The sequence below is a fragment of the Phycodurus eques genome, chromosome 1 (genome assembly GCF_024500275.1).
Source record: "Phycodurus eques isolate BA_2022a chromosome 1, UOR_Pequ_1.1, whole genome shotgun sequence".
Lineage (NCBI taxonomy): Eukaryota > Metazoa > Chordata > Actinopteri > Syngnathiformes > Syngnathidae > Phycodurus > Phycodurus eques.
In genome coordinates this window covers 32,732,548-32,755,300 of record NC_084525.1, presented here as the reverse complement: position 1 = coordinate 32,755,300, position 22,753 = coordinate 32,732,548, and the positions used below count along the sequence as shown (strand labels likewise).

The 22,753-nt window shown below is 42.4% G+C and overlaps 2 protein-coding genes across 7 annotated transcripts; one reads left to right on the top strand and one right to left on the bottom strand.

Moving 5' to 3' along the window:
* Nucleotides 1-5,282: 5,282 nt before the first annotated feature.
* Nucleotides 5,283-10,588, top strand: fbxw12 (F-box and WD repeat domain containing 12). 5 transcript variants are annotated; one of them, XR_009769368.1, is made up of 10 exons: nucleotides 5,283-5,396; nucleotides 5,469-5,506; nucleotides 5,576-5,742; nucleotides 6,878-7,053; nucleotides 8,071-8,277; nucleotides 8,372-8,536; nucleotides 8,629-8,839; nucleotides 9,045-9,226; nucleotides 9,752-9,877; nucleotides 10,073-10,167. XR_009769368.1 is itself a non-coding variant. In XM_061688721.1 (10 exons), the coding sequence occupies exons 1-10, from the start codon at nucleotides 5,304-5,306 to the stop codon at nucleotides 10,170-10,172; spliced, it is 1,470 nt and encodes a 489-aa protein (XP_061544705.1). In that variant the 5' UTR covers nucleotides 5,283-5,303; the 3' UTR covers nucleotides 10,173-10,588. The 5 variants fall into 5 exon arrangements, 4 of the variants coding, with proteins under 4 accessions (XP_061544705.1, XP_061544713.1, XP_061544687.1 ...); XM_061688721.1 differs by having other exon boundaries at nucleotides 9,747-9,877; nucleotides 10,073-10,588; XM_061688729.1 differs by having other exon boundaries at nucleotides 6,929-7,053; nucleotides 9,747-9,877; nucleotides 10,073-10,567.
* On the bottom strand, nucleotides 10,320-21,448 carry ptpdc1b (protein tyrosine phosphatase domain containing 1b). Of its 2 annotated transcripts, none has more exons than XM_061688682.1 (10): nucleotides 20,058-21,448; nucleotides 19,369-19,456; nucleotides 18,927-19,092; nucleotides 18,760-18,840; nucleotides 18,562-18,680; nucleotides 18,359-18,496; nucleotides 17,252-18,264; nucleotides 10,952-11,134; nucleotides 10,763-10,873; nucleotides 10,320-10,684 (listed from the first exon to the last, which is right to left on the bottom strand). In XM_061688682.1, exons 2-10 carry the CDS (start codon nucleotides 19,412-19,414, stop codon nucleotides 10,568-10,570), a joined length of 1,974 nt encoding a protein of 657 aa, XP_061544666.1. In that variant the 5' UTR covers nucleotides 19,415-19,456; nucleotides 20,058-21,448; the 3' UTR covers nucleotides 10,320-10,567. The 2 variants fall into 2 exon arrangements, with proteins under 2 accessions (XP_061544666.1, XP_061544675.1); XM_061688691.1 differs by having other exon boundaries at nucleotides 18,787-18,840.
* Nucleotides 21,449-22,753: the final 1,305 nt, after the last annotated feature.

Genomic DNA, 22,753 nt, shown 5'->3' with positions numbered 1-22,753 from the left:
CTTGGTTCACAGTAAATTACAACCGACTGCTGGAAACAAGTACTTAACAGATACAACAACTTCCTCACTCACTATTCTCATTTCCGGATGTTGTTTTGTGTGTGTGTGTGTGTGTGTGTGAGAGCGAGAGAGAGAGAGAGAGACGCAGTAATATTCTCAAAACCAATTGGCTGTCGCGACCCAGTGTCACACGAATTTGTGCGTGGGTACCAACTACAAAGCGGGCAGGTACATGTATAGAGTAGCGTTACAAGGACGCTCGAAAACGATTGGCTCGTTTTTCTGCCTTTTTCCTTTCAAAGGCTATTGTATGCAATTGACAAAGCACATACTGTATGTCAAACTTAAACCAGATAACAGACTTTTGACTTGTTATGTGCATAAAACACTGGGGGGGATAGATTTTGATGGCATGGGACATTTAAAAAAAAACATAGCTTTCCAACTGCCACTATAATGACAAACATTAAAATGGAGTAGCTTAGTAGGCGCAAGTGTTCATCTAAAGAGGCAGAGGTTATTTCTAAGTATGTTTCATATTATTGTAAGCAACTGGATATCATTATGCACAGTTTGAACATTAATACTACACTATAATATAACATAATAATAACCAAATTTAAATAATCCTTCAACTCAAATGTATTGCACAAAAAGTTAAATAACAATAACCGAGTACCACTGGTGGTGCATGTCACACTTTGAGAATCACTGTTCTATAGAAGTGATTCTCAGCTAGGGTACCGAGGCACAACTTGCTCCTTTTCAGGAACTTCCCTACATACCCCAATAGTTTGAGTGCCCCCTGTGTTACTACTGCGAAAAAACTATCAGGGTACAAAAGGTTCCCTGAGGATTTAGTTCCTCCTGTCCCCAAGAGTCTTCTTAAGACAACCCGGAACTCTTGAGGGGACTGGCTGTGCTATCGAACGCTGATTGGTTGACACAGACGTCTGTGGAAAATACACCATGTGCAAAAAAATAATGTGTTCCTGAGCTCATCTGGTAATATCCTTTAATGCCAGTTTTTAATGCAGTGCCGCCTGAGGGATCGAAGGTCATGGGAATTCAGTGTTGGTTTTTGGCCTTGTCGCTAACGTGCAGAGATTTCTCCAGATTCTCTGTATCTTTTGATGATATTATGGACCGTATATGATGAAATCCCTAAACTCGTTGCAATTGTACGTTGAAAAACGTTGTTCTTAAACTGTCGGACTACTTTCTCTAGTGATGGACACGGCAGTTCTTTTGAGTGTACTGAATCACTAAAATTAGTTCATTCAAAAGATTCGTTCGAAAGATTCATTCTCAGAATCATTCAGTTCTTTTTCACAGAATCATTCAATTGCTTCCTCATTCAGTTAATGATTCAGCCCTGAGGTTCACATTCACTCAACACGTTCACCGAAGGACGATGCGTTGTTGTTGTCACGTATTGTAAACTAGGAAAGGCGGGAAAAAAAAAAAAAAAAAAAGATCACTTACCTATGTCTTTCTCAGCAAGCTCTCGAACACTTCAGTTGTGACTCGTGAACATGCGTGCGGCGAGTTCAGCTACCGCACATATCCTTCCGCGTCCCCTTACGTCAACACAGGCTCCCGCCGGCCGGCCATACTTGTCTGCATGCCATTGCGCTGGACAGCGTCATTCACACCAGCAACCGGGCTTCCTGCTCACCCACCTTACTGTTATTGTCATCTGATAAGTGTAAAGCGTCTTTCAGTGTCTTGAGAAGCGCTATAGCAGTTTAATATATTATTATTAAACAAAAAGCTTTAATAATTGCATTAGAGACACAGAGGGGGTGATTTGTATGTGTACATATATACATGTATTATTAATTTACATTTATTTTAAATATGTGTGCTTGCTTTCATGTGCTTGACTGACTGGAGAAACAGATGCCAGTGAAAGCTACCCCGTGAGGACGAACCGGTGAAATCACTCATGAGTACGTTCACTGCAAAATATTTCTTTCCTTGCACGAACAAATCACTCATCGTACTAGTTTGCGGTGAACCTCCGTCTGAGTCACTCATGGCAGGAAAGTTCACTGCATAAGTACTAGTAAGTCGCTTCTTAGCGGATCGCGAACGAAGAAGTTCAACGAACGAATCACTCGTGGCTAACAGTACATTCAGTTCACTTTCAGTTCATCAGTACATTCGATTCAATTCAGTCCCTCCCCCACCTGCATTGGGTGCTTATTGGTCATTCGCCAAAGTGAGTGACAATGCTGGCGAATCGCAAATCACATGGTAGTATGTTTAGTGAAGTCCCGCCCCTGCCTGCGCGCTGGCTGCACATCGGTCATTCGCCGAAGATTCAGAAGTGAGTGACAGAAACCGACAGCAGTTCCGTTTCCGCTCCCAGCCGACTCACTCACGGCGGCGGTCAAACAAAGAACGAATCATTTCACAAACTGATTCAGTTGAGTACGTTCACTAAAAAGATTTGCTCTTTAGAGCGAAATGTTCACAAACGAAACAACACTAATTTACTCATACAGTTGTTCACAAGTTGGTTAACCTTGCCCCCATCCTTGCTAGTGAACAACTGAGCCTTTCAGGGATTCTCCTTTTATACCCAATTATTACATTCCCCTGTTTCCAATTAACCTGCTCACCTGTGGAATGTTCCAAACAGGGGAGTTTTCAACATTCCTCAACTTTCCCAGTCTTTTGTTGCCCCTGTCCCAGATTTTTTGGAATACGTTGCAGGGATCAAATTCAAAATAAGAATATTTGCACACAAAAAAAAAAAAAACACACACACACACAAACAATAACGCTCATCAGTTTGAACATTAAATATCTTGTCTTTTTAGTGTATTCAATTGAATTTAGGTTAAATTTTTGAATTGAATTTAGGTTTTCAATTGAATTTAGGTTACATTTTTGGGATTTCCAAACCATTGTATTTTGTTTTAATTTACATTTCACTCTGCATCCCAACTTCACTGGAATTGAGGTTTGTATTTATTCATGACAAATATACACTACATTGCTATAATAAATCCAAAATCTCCAAAAGCATTTGGTATGCTGCATACTTCAGAGTTCCTTTTTACTGTAAATAAGAAGCCAATATTTTGGACAATTCCATGCTCCCAACTTTGTGGGAACAGTTCGCAGCTGCCCCCTTCCTCCTCCATCATGACTGTGCACCATTGCACAAAGCAACGTCCATAAAGACATGGATGAGAAGGTTTGGTGTGGATGAACTTGACTGGCCTGCACAGTCCTGACCTCAACCCGATAGAACACCTTTGGGATGAATTACTGAGAGCCAGTCCTTCTCATCCAATATCAGTGTGTGAACTCACAAATCTGCTTCTGGAAGCATCGTCAAAAATTCCCATAAACACACTACTTATAGCTGCAAAGGGTGGACCGACGTCATATTGAACCCTACGGATTAGGAATGGGATGTTGCTTAAATTCATTGGTGAGTCAAGGCAGGTGAGCGAATACTTTTGGCAATATAGTGTATATTTGTTGATCTACTGTATCTATATGGTGACAGGCAGAAAAATGTAAATGCTCTTCCATTGGATACAGCAGAAGGTACAATAAACCTGTGTATCCACCTGTTACGACAAGACAAAATAAGTCATGGTTTCCTGTCAGTATATTAGCTTTGTGTTAGGTTAAACAGGCCAAGATTGATACTGAGTACATCAATTTGCAATAAAACTGAATCAAGATCATCATTATTACAGCAGTCATACTTTTTGTGACCTTTTGTTTTTGTTTGGTTGTGTTTTACATTAGAAACATGTAATGTAAAATGTGTGCCTTGGCTCAGTGAAAGGTTTATTGGTTTATTAATTTTATTAAGGTACAATATGTCTGAAATGTTTGGTTGGGGTGTCTTTCAGTAATTTAATGCCTAGCCTGCTCGTAGACAACTACCCATTTTACCATCAAAAGAGCACGACAGTGCCATTTTTCCGAGCAACACAAGAGTCATTTAATTATCCCGTCATTCAAACAATCATGTTAACTACGGTATGTCTGAATGTCCAGCATGTCTATTTACTTACAAGCAATTTATCTCATGTAAAATCGTCTTCCGACTGACACTTCACACTTTCAAACCATGGCAGTAGAGAAGATGGCGAAAATAACTCATTCAAGCCATTCACCATGTTTTCTCAATCAGTTGGCCAAATGACATAGAAGAGTTTGTTTACCAATGATGTCATCAGAGATCGCTTTGGCTTTTGCCACCCCGAAGTACGTGTGACATCATGGTGACATGTCCTATAGGAAATGGTGGCGTTTAAACAACAACAACACTCAACATTTGTCAAGTCAGACTTATTCATATACATCCATTCCCCAAACCGCTATAAGCGGAACCTCACGTGACCATGAGTCTTAGAGCCATGAGCGATGTAATGAATAAAAAACAATGAGCTGAGTAACGCCGTGTATTAGTCGGATATTAATCTGCACGTAGACTTACCTCCATGGCTCGTGATCTTCCTTCTGCAATGAAGCATTACAGCGATCGATTTTAACAAAACAAGCCTACTCAAATGGATCTAACCTTACTATTTTCACTCGTTATTGTCATCCAGACTTTCACTATAGGCCATAAATATTCCACACGGCTTCCAGAGAACGAGAAAAGAGGCGGAGTTTTATAAGACTTCCCAGACATTTTGAGCATTCGAGGGTGTTGACTCATTTGTTCTCAAGATATTTTTACCACTTTAAATTGGTTGACATTGCTTGAAAATAACAGGTGCAGTGGGGACATTTATTGATTTATTGAGTGATTTTTGAAAGATGTTATTCTCAGTCTCAATCTTATCAAAATCTGTTGTTTTTCAACACTTCATCTCGATTGTATCCTGAGCATTTAAGGTCAAAAGGTCTCCCCCCCACACACACACACGTACACTTCATTGGCTACCAGTGGTTATTGTGTGCTATTTTTTTTTTTGCACTTGAGATGAATACCACCCAGTTTGTTGCTTCCATTTCTCAAACCTGCAAAAACTGCAGTTAAACATGAGATTCATCTATAACCACCTGATTTACCCCAGACATGGCCAGACCGACCTGTACAGACTATTTCACCATTTCTAATCTCACCAAGTAAAGTAAACTCGCAATTTGGTATGTTTAATCTGGTTTATTTTGTATATCCATGGGACGTCTCCTTTGGTATGCAGTACACGTGGAGTGATTCCCTTGTATGATGGCGACACCTAGTGGCCTGAAGAATGCCATGCAGCCTGGTTCTTTCCTGCTTCTGCTTGACAGGAGGCGAAAGTCGAACGTCAGTCAGTATGGGTCCCCAGCACCTGATAGACGATTGTCTCATTCATATCTTTACATTTTTAACCGAGGAAGATTTAATCAGGGCATCGGGCGTATGTACGGTAAGGAGCGTCCAACATGCGGAAGTAGCTCTGAGAACCAAAACACTCCAACGAAGTTTGTCTGTTTTCCAGGTCTGGCACAATGCTGCCGAGACTCCATGCTTATGGAGGTGAGTTTTTGTGTGTAAATACAATTCCAGTAACCACAGAAGCGTTAAATCAACGTTTCCTCGTATCAGGAGGATGTGCTTGCAGCGGTGGGGCTTTTGTAGCCAGGCTGTGTTGGAGAGGCCTCACGTCAATCACTCGTGGAAGACATATTTCCTGCGACGATCCCATTTGGAGACAAAGATGAAGGAAGGCCGAACCGGGGGCTACACTTGCACAAGTCTTCGAGGCCACGCAGGTCTGTTATCCATCCAGCCCAGTTTTTTTTTTTTTTTTATCGGAGGTGACTCAAGCACGCGCTCTGTACTTCAGTCGAATTACAGCTACTGAACTTGAGTTCAAAAAAAGACTGGTAAAAGTCAAAGTGTTGATTTCATAATAAAGGTACACACCCTTAAATGTACTTAAGTGCAAAAGTAAAAATACAGTACATGTTTCACGTCAATTAACATGTTTTTGTAACTTGGCACAATGAAATGTTGTTTTTTTTTAAACAGAAAGCCAGCAGTCACCGAAACGTGTTCCCATAATTTTGCTAACGTTGTCCCAATCCATTCACTACAAATCATCTGTGTAGGCAACAAAATAAAACATCCACCCGTACCACTTATCCTCACTAGGGTCGCGGACGTGTTGGAGCCTATCCCAGGTGACTCTGGGCGAGAGGCGGGGCACACCCTGAACTGGTCGCTAGCCACATATAAACCAGCCATTTGCACCAACATGCAATTAACCTACCGTGCATGTTGGAGGAAACAGAGTATCTGGAGTAAACCCACGCAGGCACGGGGAGAACATGCAAACGCCACAGAGGCGAGGCCTGATTTGAACCCGGCCCTACATGTACTTGCATGTACAAAAACGTATAGCTTGGCGCTCTTCTAAAAGTGCAACATATGTAAATAGGTTATCTTCTTTTTGGGGAAATGAAAGCCCAAGACCAAAGCAACTGTAACAGTCTGAATTATTATGCTGTTTATGGGTTTTTTTATGACCTGTCTGTGACCCACCCAAAATGGCTTTCCCACCCACTTTTGGGTCCCAACCCACCAGTTGAGAATCACTCCCCTAATCAGTTGCGTCATCATCATTAATGTTGTTTGGTTCGTGTTCCTCCATAGCACTGCTCTCCCTGTTTTTGTTCCACCACATAAGTCCCCAAGATCTCACTCTATCAATCAATCAAAATGATTTTACTTCTATTTACATCTTTTTATATTGTGTGGTCGTCCACTGAGGTTGGGGAAAAAAGTATCAAGCCTATTTTGATGATGTAAGGAGTATAAAAAGTAATGTATGGAGTAAAAGTAAAGTTGTCTGAAAAAGAAATCTTTAAGTCAAGTGTAGATACCTGAATTTTTTTTTTTACTTAGTTCCCACCACTGGTTGTCACGACTCCAATTTGATTATCAGTCTTCCATTAGGACGAATAGTGGGCTTGGTCTACCTGCAGAGGAGCTCACCTCTGGGTCCTGACCTCCGGAACACCCCGACGACAGTCTGCAGCGCTTCTACTGATGGTACAGTCCGGGCTTGGAACATCCAGAATGTCAGTGGACAATGTCAAGCATTTCACTATATAAATATGACAAATTTTTAACATATAGTCTTTGTTTTCCCCTTGGCAGATGAAAATGTACTTTATTTTACTGTATTCTCTGTTAACATCAATTACACGTAAATTGGGTCTCAAGGATGTCAGCGTGATAGGGATGTGCTGCAGTCTTGTTTTGGGAGGCTGTCTATTGCTCAAGGGCTCCTCGGCAGTACTTGAGAAACAAAGAGGCAGCTGTCTTGCACGCAGTCCCAGTTTCCTTTTTTGTGGTCCATAATTGGTCATTTTAGCCACTGGTCACCACGCCTAGTCCTTATGGACATAATATGAAGGTTGCTTCAGCGCATAGTACAGGATGGCCTCTGTTTATGGTGGAGTTCTGCTCCTACAACGGCGACACAACTCAAATTTGTGCGGAAGTCAAAATGCGTAAAAGTAAAGTAAGTAAAGTAAGTAAATAGTTTCATGAAAACGACTTCTTGACCGTACATATAAAGCAATCAAATGAAAACCCCTTAGTAGGCCGATAACCAAACATGTCTTCTTGTGTCGTGTGATGGCTTATTCTTATGCCGGGTGACATTCATAACCTCGAAATGTCGAATGTCTGACTCAGGACCGTTGTAAACCGAGGACCCCTGTAGTAGACTATGCTCCACCTACTGTGTATTAGTAGACATTGTTTTTTGACGGCAAGATTATGGCTAGAAAACCACCTCAAAGCACTTGGTGTCCATTACCATTGCTGCTATGCCATACTATCATGGGGATTGCTATAATATGCAGTGACGTAGAAACCTACATTAAAATCCTTGTGTGTGATAAGCATCATAATCCTTGTATGTCATGCATTTGATGTGATTCCTTGGATCTTTTCACCATGGGTGTATGTATAGCTGTGCTGACAAAATATAATCAAAATTTAGCAAATTACAATATTGAACCTGAAATTTCACCAAAAGACATCCTACGCCCGAAAGGATTACCTCATGTGGGTTTGTTTCATCTCAGGGTCAACTCCGTTGGTGCAGTGCCAAGCAGAGTCCTTTATCAAGCATCGTAAGTGACGAGCAGCGTGACTTTGTCATCACAGCAGACTCCGCTGGCCTAATTAAGGTCTGGCAAGGTCAGACTGGCCAGGAGGTGGCATCCAATTCTGCTGCATCCACACGCTGTACATTGCTACAGTATAATAAGGACAGTGACTGGTTTCTATCTGTAAGTAGCCTCACTTTTCCTTGCATAAAAAAATGAACTCTCCAATTGTAATTTTCACTGTGGTAGTTATATCCCTGCTCATATTTTCCTCTAGGTTGGAACGGGTCAGGGGACACTGTGTACACTAGCTGGAACAGCTTTGACTAAAAAATCCAGTATAATGGTATGTGACAGCTTTCATGTCAACATACTCCTGGTTTCACCTGACAAGAAATGGATCATTGCTGGCTCCAAGGATAATGTTGATTTAAGTCCAAAGGTATGTCTTGTTTTGTCGGACAGTGACTTCATTGTCTTTGAGAAATTGCCATGAGGAAATATTAGTCATGCTTTTTTCTGGGCCATTGGTAGGTGATTTACGCTGATAGTTTGACCTCGCCATGTGAGGACGAAGACCCATTGTGCCAGTTAGTGCCGGTCACGGGGTGCCAGGCGGCCGTCTTCCTCCCCACGCAGTCTGCCAGACTGGCCATGGTCCACTGCAAAGAGCGCACCAACAACAAAGCACTCACTGTCTTCAATGTCAGCATTAAAAAGTCAAAGTACACGTCCCAGATCCAAGGTGAGAAAGGACACGATCTGTGTTAAGTAAATAAGAAACATGGATAGATGCCTTAGAGGTCCTATTTGGTGTTTGCCGTACATTAAGATTAGGGGCATTTTTCTGGATGGCAATTATTCAGTAAAAGTACTTTTTGACAAGAATACAAGATCGTTTAATCTCAAGTGAATTGGGAAATATAGGGGGAAACAATTCTCCCTTTTAGTCCAACAGGTAGAGTCCTTTCCCTTGACACTGAACAGCACGTCCTCAAACATTCTTCTTGAGGCTAAGGACAGCAACTCCATTGTGATGGCAGCTGATCATCATCTCTGGGTGTATTCTCTGAAAGGGACCCTGCTCGCAAGCTTTAAAGAGCACACAATGCCAATTACCTCTATATGTGTGGTAAGCTTTGTTTAAGTCACAATTTTAAAGCTTTGATTTCAGCTATTGCACACAAACAAAATGCATGATTTTAGATTACTTTGAATGAGTATCCAATATCAAACTAAAATAACGACTGAAATGCTTTAATTTGAACTACTGCACAAAAAAATGCATGATTTTAGATTACTTTGAATGAATATCCACTGTCAAAATAACTTCAAACAGAAAAAAATGGCAGTGATGTCGATTTAACAGAAAGTCTGTAGGAAAACAATAATGCGACGTAAGAAGAATGTGGGAGTAGTTTATGGTAGTGTCAAAAAGTACTACATACTGTGATTCATATTTTGGTTACGCTATTTGACGCTATCGGAGGGGCAACTACAAGTACGATACATACTGGCGACGGGTCAAAACAATTGGCACTCAAATGTAGCAGTTATCGTTGTAAAGACAGAATTGTGCAGGTTGTAGCCAGGGATGTATACCAATTGTGTGCAACATATTTAAAAAGATCAATGAGGTTATCATTTCACAGGACAGCTTTCGTGTGGTAACAGCATCTCAGGACCTTTCCTTGCATGTACTGACCTGGAAACATGACAGAGATCGCGGGTTGACTTTGGAGAGTCGATACCAACTACTGGGCGGTTCTCATACTATGTCCAGGTGTGTTCTGACATTTAGGTATCTATGCACCATTAAATATAGGCCAGAATATGTATTGGCTCTAATGTTGTTGCTCTGTTCTCATACTATGTCCAGGTGTGTTCTGACATTTAGGTATCTATGCACCATTAAATATAGGCCAGAATATGTATTGGCTCTAATGTTGTTGCTCTGCTCTGTGACCTTTGCTTTTAGAGGGTTCAGCCACATCTCCTGTGACTACTGCAGCATTGTTGGTTCAGTTGAAGGGAAGGACGGCAAAGACATTTTAAAAGCTTACACGTTCACTGCCTGAGCCCTCAAAAAAGTGACATGGTTTTTGCACAGCCTCCAAAAAAGAGGAATATTTGTTTATCATTCACTGTAAATTATGCATGCTTTTATTATGAAGATCTTATTCACACAAAGATAATGCTACCTTAAATGCACTGGTTTGATGTACTGTAATGTGCGCCACAACAAACCTATGCAGGTCTATCTATACTTGACTAGTTTTGGAGCTAAATATGACCAGTCTTAAGGCAAAACATTGCATAAAAAACCTTTGTTGAGTTACCTTAGTGTGGGGGGTGAAGAAATGCTAAGACAGTACATATCACTATTTGTATTGATCGCACAACATCAGTAATAACAATAAATATTTTCATCATAAGGCACAAAGTGTCCCCTCCGTGTTTTCGCATGTAGCATCTACACTGTCGGTTCTTCTTCTTTGGTAGCAACACATCTCATGTCCTCAAGGACACACCGTAAGGCTCTAGTCACGGACTCATACACTTGGCTTCCATTGTTGGAACTGCTTTCCATCTGTTGGAACGGTGAACATAATTTGACATTGTTGACAAAGAATTTGGACCAAATTGTGAAATGGACAGGTATACTTACCCAAGTGAAAGCCTTGATAGCACGATTCAGAAATGCATGTTCAACCTCCAGTGGTACTGTCAGTAACTGAGCCATACAGTCGAGTATGCACATTAATGTTTCTTTGGGTGCCTGTGAAGACACAGAGAAAAGTGGCTGAAGATGGCAGATCTGTGTGGATCCAAATGTGATTGGACAGCAAGGTTTTACCTGGCCAAGTGTGTTGAGGACCATTTGAGCATCAGTGTTTTCTAGCTTCAAGGCTACGGCATCCTGAAGGGAGATCACCGGCTCTTTAAGCTGCTCTAACCATGCCCACATCAGACTTGTGAGGATGAAGGGATCCCGCTCCATGCACAGCCTTTCCCATGCACCACCTTGATTCAGCTCAGCCTGCAAGCACGTGTAATAATAATTTCTCAACTGATGATCTTAGATCTGTCGTAAAATGTTCAGTGGCAAACCAATAGGCCTATTGTTTTTAAAATATTGTACCTGAAACAAGGTGACATGAAGTAAAAGAAAATGACCAACTTGATCACTATCAGTTTAAAAAAAAAAAAAAAAAAAAGATCTCATTACAACTTTCAGGGATTGCTGTCAAAGAAAGAAATACAAATTTTAAATTGTATCTGAGCGGAACGGTGAACAACTGGTTAGAGCGTCTGCCTCACAGTTCTGAGGACCGGGATTCAAATCCCGGCCCCGCCTGTGTGGAGTTTGCATGTTCTCCCTGTGCCTGGGCGGATTTTCTCCAGGCACTCCGGTTTCCTCCCACATCCCAAAAACATGCACGGTAGGTTAATTGACGACTCTAAATTGCCCGTATGTGCGAATGGTTGTTTATGTGTGCCCTGCGATTGGCTGGCAACCAGTTCAGGGTGTACCCCCGCCTCCTGCCCGATGATAGCTGGGATAGGCTCCAGCACGCCCGCGACCCTAGTGAGAATAAGCGGCTCCGAAAATGGATGGATGGATGGAAATTGTATCTGAAACAAGTTTGACGTTATGTGGTCCTTTACATACCTGTCCATTTTTAAATGTTTACTGCTCCATGTTAAGCATCAAATTGATTTTGCAGATACTTTTTTTTTTTTGCATGTTTGTTTCCCATCAAATTTGTTTAATATTAGTCAAAGACAACACGGGTAAACACAAAATGCAGTTTTAAATGGTCTAGGTTTAGCTGAACGGTGGGGAGGGACTTGCCTGCCTTTTCTCTGTGGTTTTCCAGCTGGTCGGGCCGGGCCGGAGCCACAGGAGTCTCGCCTCTTACTTCACACACACTGCACATTTTTTGTATTCATACTTTACATACAGTACTTGCACATTGGGCACATTCAAATCTCATTCAGGGTCCCCTGGGGGACTGGTTCAAGGCATGATGGGGCGGGTGCTGGGCCAAGTGCTGGCACATCTGGACTGGTTTCCGGTCTGGTCGCCCCCCGTTCTCTGCCCTGCCGGTCCTCCAGTTTTTATGCATCATACACCCATCTGTGGGGGGAGGTCAGTGTTGTGCTGGGGAGAACACTTGGCCAGGTGTCCCGTCACACTAGCCTGCTCTCTGGCCCGCCATGCCTTTCCCCCAGGGATTTTTGATGTGCCACAGAAATTCACACATCCTGGTTGGCCTGGGTAGGGGAGCTGGTTGGCCTGGGTAGGGGTGACAGTTACAGGTATTCATTGCCCTGTGACCATCTCGCCTCACCCCCATCAGTCTCCCCACTTTGATGCACTGTTTTTGGGTGCCGGCTGGCTCCTGCATTGGGCCCTGTTGGTGGCTGGGGCCCCCATGCTCTCCAGGGGTGGTGGGGGGGGTGGTGGCGGTGGGGCGTCCTGGGTGGGGGATTGAGCGTGGGGGGCGGTGGTCCAGTGCCGTGCCCCTCCCTCCCTCCCTCCCTTTGGGATTGGTCGGGGCGCTTTGGTTGGGCTGGGGACCTCCCTGGGTCCTGGGGGGTGGGTGGCGTCCCCCTGGTTGTGTCCCTTGCTGGGCGGGCATGCTGGTTTGGCCCACCATTGTGGGCAGAGGGTGGGGTGCCCACCCCACACCACACCACACCACCCTTGCTCAATGTGCTGGCAAAACAACTCCGTACACCAGTTGACTAACATGCATGTGATATGGTGTTCGTTCACTAATAAGTTCGATAGACACGCTATAGGCTTTAATTACTTGTGCTGCGACCACTAATAATACAGGTTAACTGTTGCACAGCAAAACTGTTCAACCACAAAAGGCATACAGAGCCTCCATTCTACAAGGCCATGCAGCGGAACAGGACTGGTTAAAAAAAATTAAATTAAATAAAACAAACCTAATAACTGGTTGGGCCACCCTTAGTAACAACAACTGCAATCAAGAGTTTGAAATAACTTGCAATGTGTCTCTGACAGCACTAGGGAAGAATTTTGGCGCACTCATCTTTGCAGAATTGTTGTAATTCAGCCACATTGGAGGGTTTTCAAGCATGAACCACATTTTTAAGCTCATGCCACAGCATCAAAATAGGATTCAGTTCAGGACTTTGACTAGGCCACTCCAAAGTCATTCAGAGGTGGACTTGCTGGTGTGTTTTGGATCACTGTCCTGCTGCAGAACCCAAGTTGGTTACAGCTCGAAGTCACGAGCAGATGGCCGGACATTCTCCTCCAGGAAGTTTTGGTTAGACAACAGAATTTATGGTTCCATTTATCACAGCTAGTCTCCCAATCCTGAAGTAGCAAAACAGGCCCAGACAATCACACTACCACCGCATTTTACTGTTGATGTTCTTTTTTTTTTCTCTTGGTGAAGTCATGAACACTGACTTTACTGAGGCAAGTGAGGCCTGCAGGTCTTTAGATGTTGTTGTGGGGTCTTTAGTAACCTCTTGGATGAGTTGTCGCTGCACTCTTGGGGTAATTTTGGTCGGCCTGCCCCTCCTGGTTCACCACTGGTCCATGTTTTTGCCACTTGTGAATAATGGCTGTCACTGTGGTTCGCTGGAGTCCCAAAGCTTTAGAAATGGCATTATAAACTTTTCCTTTCTCATTTGCTCCTGAATTTCTGTAGATTTCGGCATGATGTCTAGCTTTTGAGGCTCTTTGGTCGACTTCACTATGTCAGACAGGTCTTATTGAAGTGATTTCTTGATTGAGAACAGGTGTGGCTAAAGAAATTGAACTCAGGTATGATAAACTGCAGTTATGTTTTAACGGGGGACAATCACTTTTTCACACAGGGTCACGTAGGTTTGGATTTTTTTTCTCCCTTAATAATAAAAACAATTTCATAACTGCATCCCGGAGGTGCGGCTCGAAGGCGAGCGCCTGGTGGCCGGGCCTGCACCCATGGGGCCCGGCCGGGCACAGCCCGAAAGGGTAACGTGGGTCCCCCTTCCCATGGGCTCACCACCTGTGGGAGGGGCCATAGGGGTCGGGTGCAGTGCGAGCTGGGCGGTGGCCGAAGGCGGAGACCTTGGCGATCCGATCCCCGGCTATAGAAGCTGGCTCTAGGGACGTGGAATGTCACCTCTCTGGCAGGGAGGGAGCCCGAGATGGTGTGTGAGGTCGAGAAGTTCCGACGAGATATAGTCGGACTCGCCTCCACGCACAGCTTGGGCTCTGGTACCAGTCCTCTCGAGAGGGGTTGGACTCTCTTCCACTCTGGAGTTGCCCACGGTGAGAGGCACCGAGCAGGTGTGGGTATACTTATTGCTCCCCGGCTCGGCGCCTGTACGTTGGGGTTCACCCCGGTGGACGAGAGGGTAGCCTCCCTCTGCCTTCGGGTGCAATGACGACATTTTTAGCACACTTTGATGATTATGACGTTCTGATCAAAGACAACATATTTAAAGACAAAGGCAACAGGGATGAAACTCGCCACAAATGTTTTGACCAAGTTAAACTTGAAAATGGCACCATCGCCGAATTTCCAAGTTATTAGAAATAGGAAATACATGAATTACACCAGTATACAGCATTTTGTCCTTTTTTTGCCCCATTGACTCCCATTATAAATAATATTTTTCAATACCCTGTAAAGCTGATGTCTTACAATGCTTTTGCCATTACTTCTCAACATTTTTGATCGTTTTAGTGCAGAAAATTAAAAAAAATATATAAAAAAAAAACACACACACGTGCACGTGGGCACGCGCGTGTTTGGCGCCATTATGACGTTTTTTGTGTTACAGCTGCAAAGTTTTATTTCACCACGATACTTACAAAGTCTTAGTTTGCATATAAGCATATTTTGTGTGCAGATATGAGTATATTTTGTGCATGTTTATTTTCAAACCTGTTTGCATTGTTCCTCTTTCATTGGTCGTGTTTGAATTTGACCTCTTGGATTGGCCGAGAGCGGAGTCCTTATGGCCTCACTCGTCAGGGCGTGTGCAATAGCACGATCAAGTGACAAAACGTGGTTTTATATGAGACAACTACAAACAACAGTTTTATTTCAACGCATTACTTACAAAGTCTGAGTGTGTAAATATAAGTATATTTTTGTGTGTAGCTTTGGAACGTTTGGATTGCTCCTCTCTCATTGGTCAAGAGGAGAGTGTAACGGTTTGAATATGTCCCTCTCTCATTGGTCGAGACATGGGCTTTTCAAATCTCAACACCTTGCTACGCATGGAACATGCTTTTTTCTCCCTCTGCGCTCAAGCAGAGGGAGAAAAACCAGGGAATTAGGGTGGTCCTGGAGAGCATCACTGTCACGTTTGACAATTTTTTTATGTCCTTCACTTTGGCTGCAGACTTACATAATTATCTTATTGCATCAAAATCTGTGTTATGATTTATTGACTTATTCAAGGCTCTAATTACCTCATATAAAATATTCCAATTTGAAATTAATTCTATTTGAAAATATGGCATATTTAGAGTTTAGAGTATTTAGAGTCATAACACAATACAGCTTTTATTGTCCATAGAGGGCATACAAAAAAAAAAACAAAAAAAAAACGGTATTTATGGATAGGTCAGAAGGTGCTGAACATTTTGAGAGGTTGAAAGTTAAAATAAAAATAAAAATCATATATGACTTAGTTATGACACTTAAATGCTTGTTTGTTTGTTTTTTTACCACAAACGCATCCTAAGGATTTATTTTATTTTTTGAAAAAACAGCCATTGCTCCAAAACGATAATGCGTAAAAAATATATATGTTATGACTTACTGACTCATTCAAGGCTCTAATTACCTCATATCAAATACTCCACTTTGAAATTTATTTTTTGAAAATATGGCATATTTAGAGTTATGGTCATAACACAACACTGGTCAGAACACAACACTGCTTTTATTATTTTATTTAAAAAAAAAACTATATTTATGGATAGGTCTGAAGCTGCTGAACATTTTGAGAGGTCAGAAGTAAAAATATTCATATATATGACTTACTTGTGACACTTCTAAGAGCTTGTGTCTTTTTTGTAACGAATACTTCATTTGGCTACTAATTCCAACGCAATCTGAAGGTTAAGTAGAGTATTGTACTTGGTTACAATATTCAACCTCACTGCTAATCATTCACTTCACTGACATGACAGTTATTCTCGACTACGGTTTCTGTAGCTGTTGTGTATTTGGGTAAGGTTGGCAACTGTGGGCTTTGTTTTATGCAAGCACATGTTGATTCTAATGCAGTTTAATATAACAGACAGTAGGTCTGCACATTCATTCATTTCCCATACTGCTTATCCTCACTAGGATCGCGGGGTTGCTGGAGCCTATCCCAGCTGACTCTGGGCGAGAGGCGGGGTACACTCTGAATTGGTCACCAGCCAGTCGCAGGGCACATATCAACAAACAACTATTCACACTCACATTCACACCTACGGGCAATTTAGATTTTCCACTTAACCTACCATGCATGTTTTTGGGGAATGTGGGAGGAAACCGGAGAACCCGGACAAAACCCACGGAGGCACGGGGGGAACATGCAAACTCCACACAGGCGAGGCCAGATTTGAACCCGGGTCCTCAGAACTGTGAGGCGGATGTGCTAACCAGTTGTATACCATGCCGCAGGGCTGCACAATATATCGAAAAAATATCCTCATCCTGGTAATGACATGCGCAACATATGTATCGCAAAGACGTGCAATATATAAATACGTATATGGTATTGTATGGTTTGTTGCACGACTGTGGCGTTTATCTGCGTTTGACCAATCAGATGTGACCTTAAATGCACATCGTCGTCCACCCCCGTAAATACTGGTCTCCTATTGGCCTCCTAAAATGAATCTCTCATGTCTGAAATATGGGTGAATCCATGTAGCCTGCTTATTTTGCCACATTAAAAAACATTTATTTCGTTCGACAATAAAAATGTAATTTCTTTATGGGCATGTTAAATATCGGAATAATTTCTATTATTATTATCACATTATCGTGCAGCCCTAACAGGCACCTGGCAAGTCTGATATACCAGCGGAGATTATGGGATGCCACACAAGAGCTAATGCATGATTGTTGTATGTAAATATTACCACAATAGACTGGTCTGGGTCAATTACCTGCCATGTTAACACTTTGTTCCTTTGCTCCGACGCCCCATCCAGGAAAAGGTCGACTGCCAGGGCCTGTGCCACCAGCAGCCTCCTGGCCTCCAGAGACAACTCAGACTGCAGGGTAATGCATGGCACGTCTGAATGCTCCTCATCTCTACATTGGGACTTCCTCCTGTTTTCTGCCAACTCATCCCTCTGATCTGCCTTCAATCTGGAAAGCATGCTACCTTTTTGGAGCGGGCCATTGTGTCCAAAAGACTCACTGCGTTGGATGGGTATCTGCTTTACTTTCTTCAACAAAATGGATCCATCCTTTTTGTCATTCTTTACTTGCCAGAGTGATCCTGTGGAGCTTTGGGAGATGTCAGATGTGTTACTATTCCAACTCTTCCACTGGACTGCAGGTTGACCGGAGTCAGATGGGGAAGCGGGACTAGCCACATTACCCTGTGAAAGGGAGCCCAAGGGTTGTGTAAGGAGGTTGAGCTGCGAGCCCAGACGTCTTAAATCAGACTCACTATAACTAAGACTCTTGCGATGGTAGAAGATGGGTGGTTCGTGAAAATGTCTTGGTAAGGTAGGGGAACCTGGCAAGCGAGGCTCCTTTGTACAAAACTGAGGTCCAAGCTTTTCAATGATGCTCAGGGTCATCTCAATATCATGGATGTCCGGTGCCTCCAAAATGTCCTCCTCGATTACTTGTCGATTCTCTGCAATATCCAACAGCAGCCGGGACACAAGTTGGACAATCTTTGGCAGGTACCTCAATTCTTTACGCTCAAGGCCGTGTAGGATGTGTCTCTGGCGGTTGAGGTACTGGGTCAAGGTGACAGGTTGCGATCGAGGCTCAGCACAAGAAAACACACTCCTTAAAGGCGCGAGGAACTGGACGAACTCACGGACACAGCTTAGCTGACTGCGCGTCTGGATGGAACCAGAGCGTTTAGCCCTAACATATAAGATAGCTTGATTGGCTGTCATCCCGGTGGCATAGGCCAAAAAACAAGCCAATAACACACCTAAGAAAAGGGAGAAACATATTGTGTTGTGACACTGTGCCATGGTAAAAGGTCAAACTCTGTAGAGAACATTCATTCCTTAATACAACTCTACCTGTTCTCCCAAGACCTGCATGACAGTGCACAGCTATTTTCCCCTCCTGTAGTGCAAAGGCCATAACCTTTACAATGTCCAGAACAGTAGTAAGGTTGGCCACTCCATAGTCACTCCAGCCAAAGTTGTAGAAATAAACTGAAATCGTACGCAATAGGACTTGAGTAGCATTATAGACTCCCCAAAATCTATAAAGCACTTACTGTTATTTTCCATAAAGGTCTCTGGATTGTAGGAGAAACCACTTTCTGGCTCTAGAGGGTTTCCGCAGCCGGCATGTTCACCGGGTATCTGTAGGTTGATCACTGTTTTAATGCTATTCCTTCAAATGAACACAAATTCCTGGTCAGCAGGTGGTGTGTGCTCATACTGCCTGCTGAGAGACCTTGTATATACTGTACCTTATGAATTGATCAATAATGTCATACTTTTCAATAATTTCAGTCGAGGGTCTGGACATCGCAAGAAGATGATCAGTCACCCTAAAAGAATATACAGAAATGAAATACCATTGGACAAAAAAAACCACTTTGCACAACAGACACCGAGACTGAAAGAGGACGTGTACCATGAGGAATAGAGGCCTTTAATCGCCTGCTGGTCATCACGCCAGAAATTGGGGTTGTCATACTTGCAGCCTTGACCACCACAGCCGATAGAACATTGCATGTGTGCCGGGATGACATAACGAATCGCCTCTCCAATTATAGTGTAATTTGCCCTGGGTGCTCTGACTACAAAGGAGTAACATCAAACAAATACATTTCTGAAGAAGCGATTACATCAAAGAATTCACAAGAGTAGTCAGCATCATCGTAGTTATTAAGAGTAGTTAAACTAGATTAAAATGTCACATTTCCACAAATAGAGCAGAAGAGAATGATTAAACTCATGAGTACCAAATGATCACTCAGTGGTGTCTAATCTTTGTCTGGCATTACCTGCCTGTCATGTGAATTTAGCCTTTAGCTAACCTGCAAACTGCTCCCTGAGCGATAAGAATAACTTACTGAATTCCATCAGAGCACCCCCATGGGACCTTTCATGGAGTGCCATATGAATCTCCCCTCAGGGTGACGTCCACAATCATAGCAGAGCCTGGACACACAAATCCACGTTGTGGATCATACTCGCTTTCTATCCTGACAACTGGTCTGGAATACACTACTGTATAACCACATTGAGGCAAATGAAATTACAGGTCAATAGTTAGTGATTTAAATCATCCATCCATCCATTTTCTTTACCGCTCATCGTTACTAGGGTCGCGGGCTGCTGGGGCCTATCCCAGCCATCTTCGAGCGGGAGGCGGGGTACACCCTGAACCGGTCGCCAGCCAATCGCAGGGCACATAGAAACAAACAACCATTCGCACTCACATTCACACCTATGGCCAATTTAGAGTCTCCAATTAACTTACCACGCATGTTTTTGGGATGTGGGAAGAAACCGGAGTACCCGGAGAAAACCCACGCAGGCACAAGGAGAACATGCAAACTCCACACAGGCGGGGCCGAAATTTGAACCCCGGTCCTCAGAACTTTGAGGCAGATGTGCTAACCAGTCGTCCAACGTGCCGGCTGGTCTAAATCAAATCCATGCAATACATTGAACTGTTGTTTATGCGTAAAATCAGTGTTCAAGGCAATTATGTTAAACATGAATCCATCAACAATAGCAATGTAAAAAAATTATTTACCTGTGACTCTCAGGTGAGCACCATCTCAGGGCTCAAATGCCCCACAGTTGCCAAAATATGTGACATCAGCCTCCCGAGCTCTGACGTGATCGCTCTCTTTGGATCTGTGGAAAGTCAATCCTTTGGCCTCGCTTGATTTGATTCGCCTCAGATTATCTCTCAGTGTGTCAGTGTGGGGTCGTCCATCCACTTGGATATTGTGGTCTCTCAAAACCTCTACCTCATCAGAACGGCAAGTCCAGTGCAGGAATAAGGGAAAGTGACACAGTTTGGAAAAGTAGGAAAGATGCAGGCTGTGCGAAAATGCAGGTAGCTCAGGTTCTTCCTCCTATTCTGAGTCGAGAGTGGGATGGCGTTGGGCTATTCCTGCCTCCTCTAGGATTAGACTACTAATCTTATTACTGTACCAGTATAAAATAAGTACCCACTCCTCAACAAAAATCATACTATTGTCATATCAACTTTGCTTTCTGCGGCAAATTTTGGATCTGCAATCTTCTGATAATATATTCATATGTGAAATTACAAAAGGTACAACATTGAAAAACACAAGTCATTTGGCTCGATGTGTTTATAAAGTATGTCATGGAAGTGTTAGGGACATTTTCTGATACCATTATGCTAATGTTCTCCGAAGAGTGGCTTGTTGGTGAAAAAGACAGAAGATAACATCTGATTGGCTTAGTCTACATTTTACAAAAGCTGGTAAGGTTCAGTTTAGCGCAAAGAGATCGGTTTATGATGTCCGCCATTTGGATAACAATGCAAACAAAATAATATATTTTTTTTAAAAACCTGCCCATTATCCCATTAACACTCCAAGTTACGTGTTCCTTGCACAGAAAAATTTATATGGTTCATAAGAAGTCAACAGAATCCATAAATGTCACATATACTGCATTAGCATAAATTACAGTATGTACTCCATATCAAGTTAATTTTACATCAAGCCATTAAAGGAATCTTACTCTTTAACATGATGACATTATATCACATTAAAGGTGCAAATCTTAACATTGTTCTAACCTGTAAGTTAAAACGAATGAATTACAACGATATTCAGATAGTTTTTGACAAGACTTTTTCTAAAATGGTCCAGGAGGCTCTTGATCGAGATCTATCATCTATCTAGCTAGCTCCACTGAATCGTACGTCAACCTCACTGCCATATTGTATGTGGCAAAGTGGAACGATCGGATATAACTACAAAATCCCATTTCTTTTGTTGCAATCTCTTCAGTCATTTCTCGATTTGCAACCTCCCTGGTCCTAGATCCTCGCGCCTCTGTTTACATATTAGTTCCTCCCAGCAGACATCCCATCGAGGGATCGACGAGAACAACAAACGAGCCAGCAGCGAGGAGGAACTGTCAGACAAATGTTTGGGGAAATCAGACGTTCGCTCCTCGATGTCGTAATTTCCTGGAGACGTCGATTAAAGATGACGCACGCCTATGCGCGTCTCCATAGCTAAAAAAGAAAAACAAAACACCAAAAAACACAATAGTCTTCGTAACTGAATTATAACACCTCAAGTCCACCGTATGCTTTGTTGCAAGGGGGATTCAATTTAAATCAAACATGGTCAACACTGTTACTCTTCGCAACTCGCAGAGCCTATGTATCGTGAGTGGACTGCCTCAGCCGTTCTCCACCTTTACCCCGCAGCTCATATTTGTATTTACTGTATGCATACCAGGCACGTGCACAGAGATTTTTGGGGGGCAAGTGCTCCAAAATGCACCTATTGCCAAATTACAAAATAATAATAATAAAATAATACATAAAATAAGGAGAGAAAAGAAAACTGGATACAGTATATATAGGGTAACTCCGTGGTCAAAATGAATAATGATAATAAATGGTCAAATTGAATAAATGAAAGAATAACAGGTAAAAAATAATAATAAATATATTCAAACTTGAACATCTAAAGGGCTCTGATAAATGAAATAAAAACAAAGCATCAAATACATTTTATGAAATAAAACTTGTACAAAGGAGATACAGGGAACAGCATCGTTCAGCTACTTCACAGCAGCGCCCTCCTTGGTGCCAACTCTCGGTTAAAAAAAAACAAAAAACAAAAACAAACTTTATGACCTCAATGGTATGTCTTTTTCAATGATGCAAAAGATAAAAGATCAGAGCCCCACGTTAGATAAGTTAATGTTAACGACTGACCTATTATTATGCCAATAAAATAAAACAGACAGCTAAATAACATTTTCTTATTTTTTAAGCATTTTTGTATGCTGCTTTGTATGAGCATTATAGCATTATACATGTGTTCAGTGATCATAGGAGCTAAATTGTCAGGGCCTTTATGACCCGTGTATGGTCACCAAGGGCAAATAGTTCCTAGGGGAGGGACCAGACAAAGCACAGCTCTGAAGCCCCAATAAAGAATAAAATACTTGTTATATTTATTTTCACTCGCCCAGTTGCGGGTCACCAGCTCTCCCTAGTAATAGGTTAAAATGACAATTATATTGTTTGTAATAAATTGATTGATTCAGTTACTGGTTTGATAGAAATGAGGGAAAAATGTTGATCATTGTTCACAAATGTTTTATTTTAATTAAACACAAAAGATAATCGGTCTGCTTACTGTTGAGAGGCTGAATCAGAGGATTTGGACAATTTCAAGCTAAACAACGATTATCGAAATATATTAAAATATATTTTTTTAAATG

Bases quoted from the DNA above. Each gene is read 5' to 3' on its own strand.
- ptpdc1b (XM_061688682.1), bottom strand. From the start codon at position 19,414: ATGGCACTCCATGAAAGGTCCCATGGGGGTGCTCTGATGGAATTCA. The intron at 18,497-18,561 runs GTAAGTGCTTTA...GTACGATTTCAG, and splicing joins GACCTTTATGGAAAATAACA to TTTATTTCTACAACTTTGGC. The intron at 11,135-17,251 runs GTAATTGACCCA...ACGTGCTTGCAG, and splicing joins ACAAAGTGTTAACATGGCAG to GCTGAGCTGAATCAAGGTGG.
- fbxw12 (XM_061688703.1), top strand. From the start codon at position 5,304: ATGGGTCCCCAGCACCTGATAGACGATTGTCTCATTCATATCTTTACA. The intron at 5,397-5,468 runs GTAAGGAGCGTC...TCTGTTTTCCAG, and splicing joins GGGCATCGGGCGTATGTACG to GTCTGGCACAATGCTGCCGA. The intron at 7,054-8,070 runs GTCAGTGGACAA...GTTTCATCTCAG, and splicing joins GGGCTTGGAACATCCAGAAT to GGTCAACTCCGTTGGTGCAG.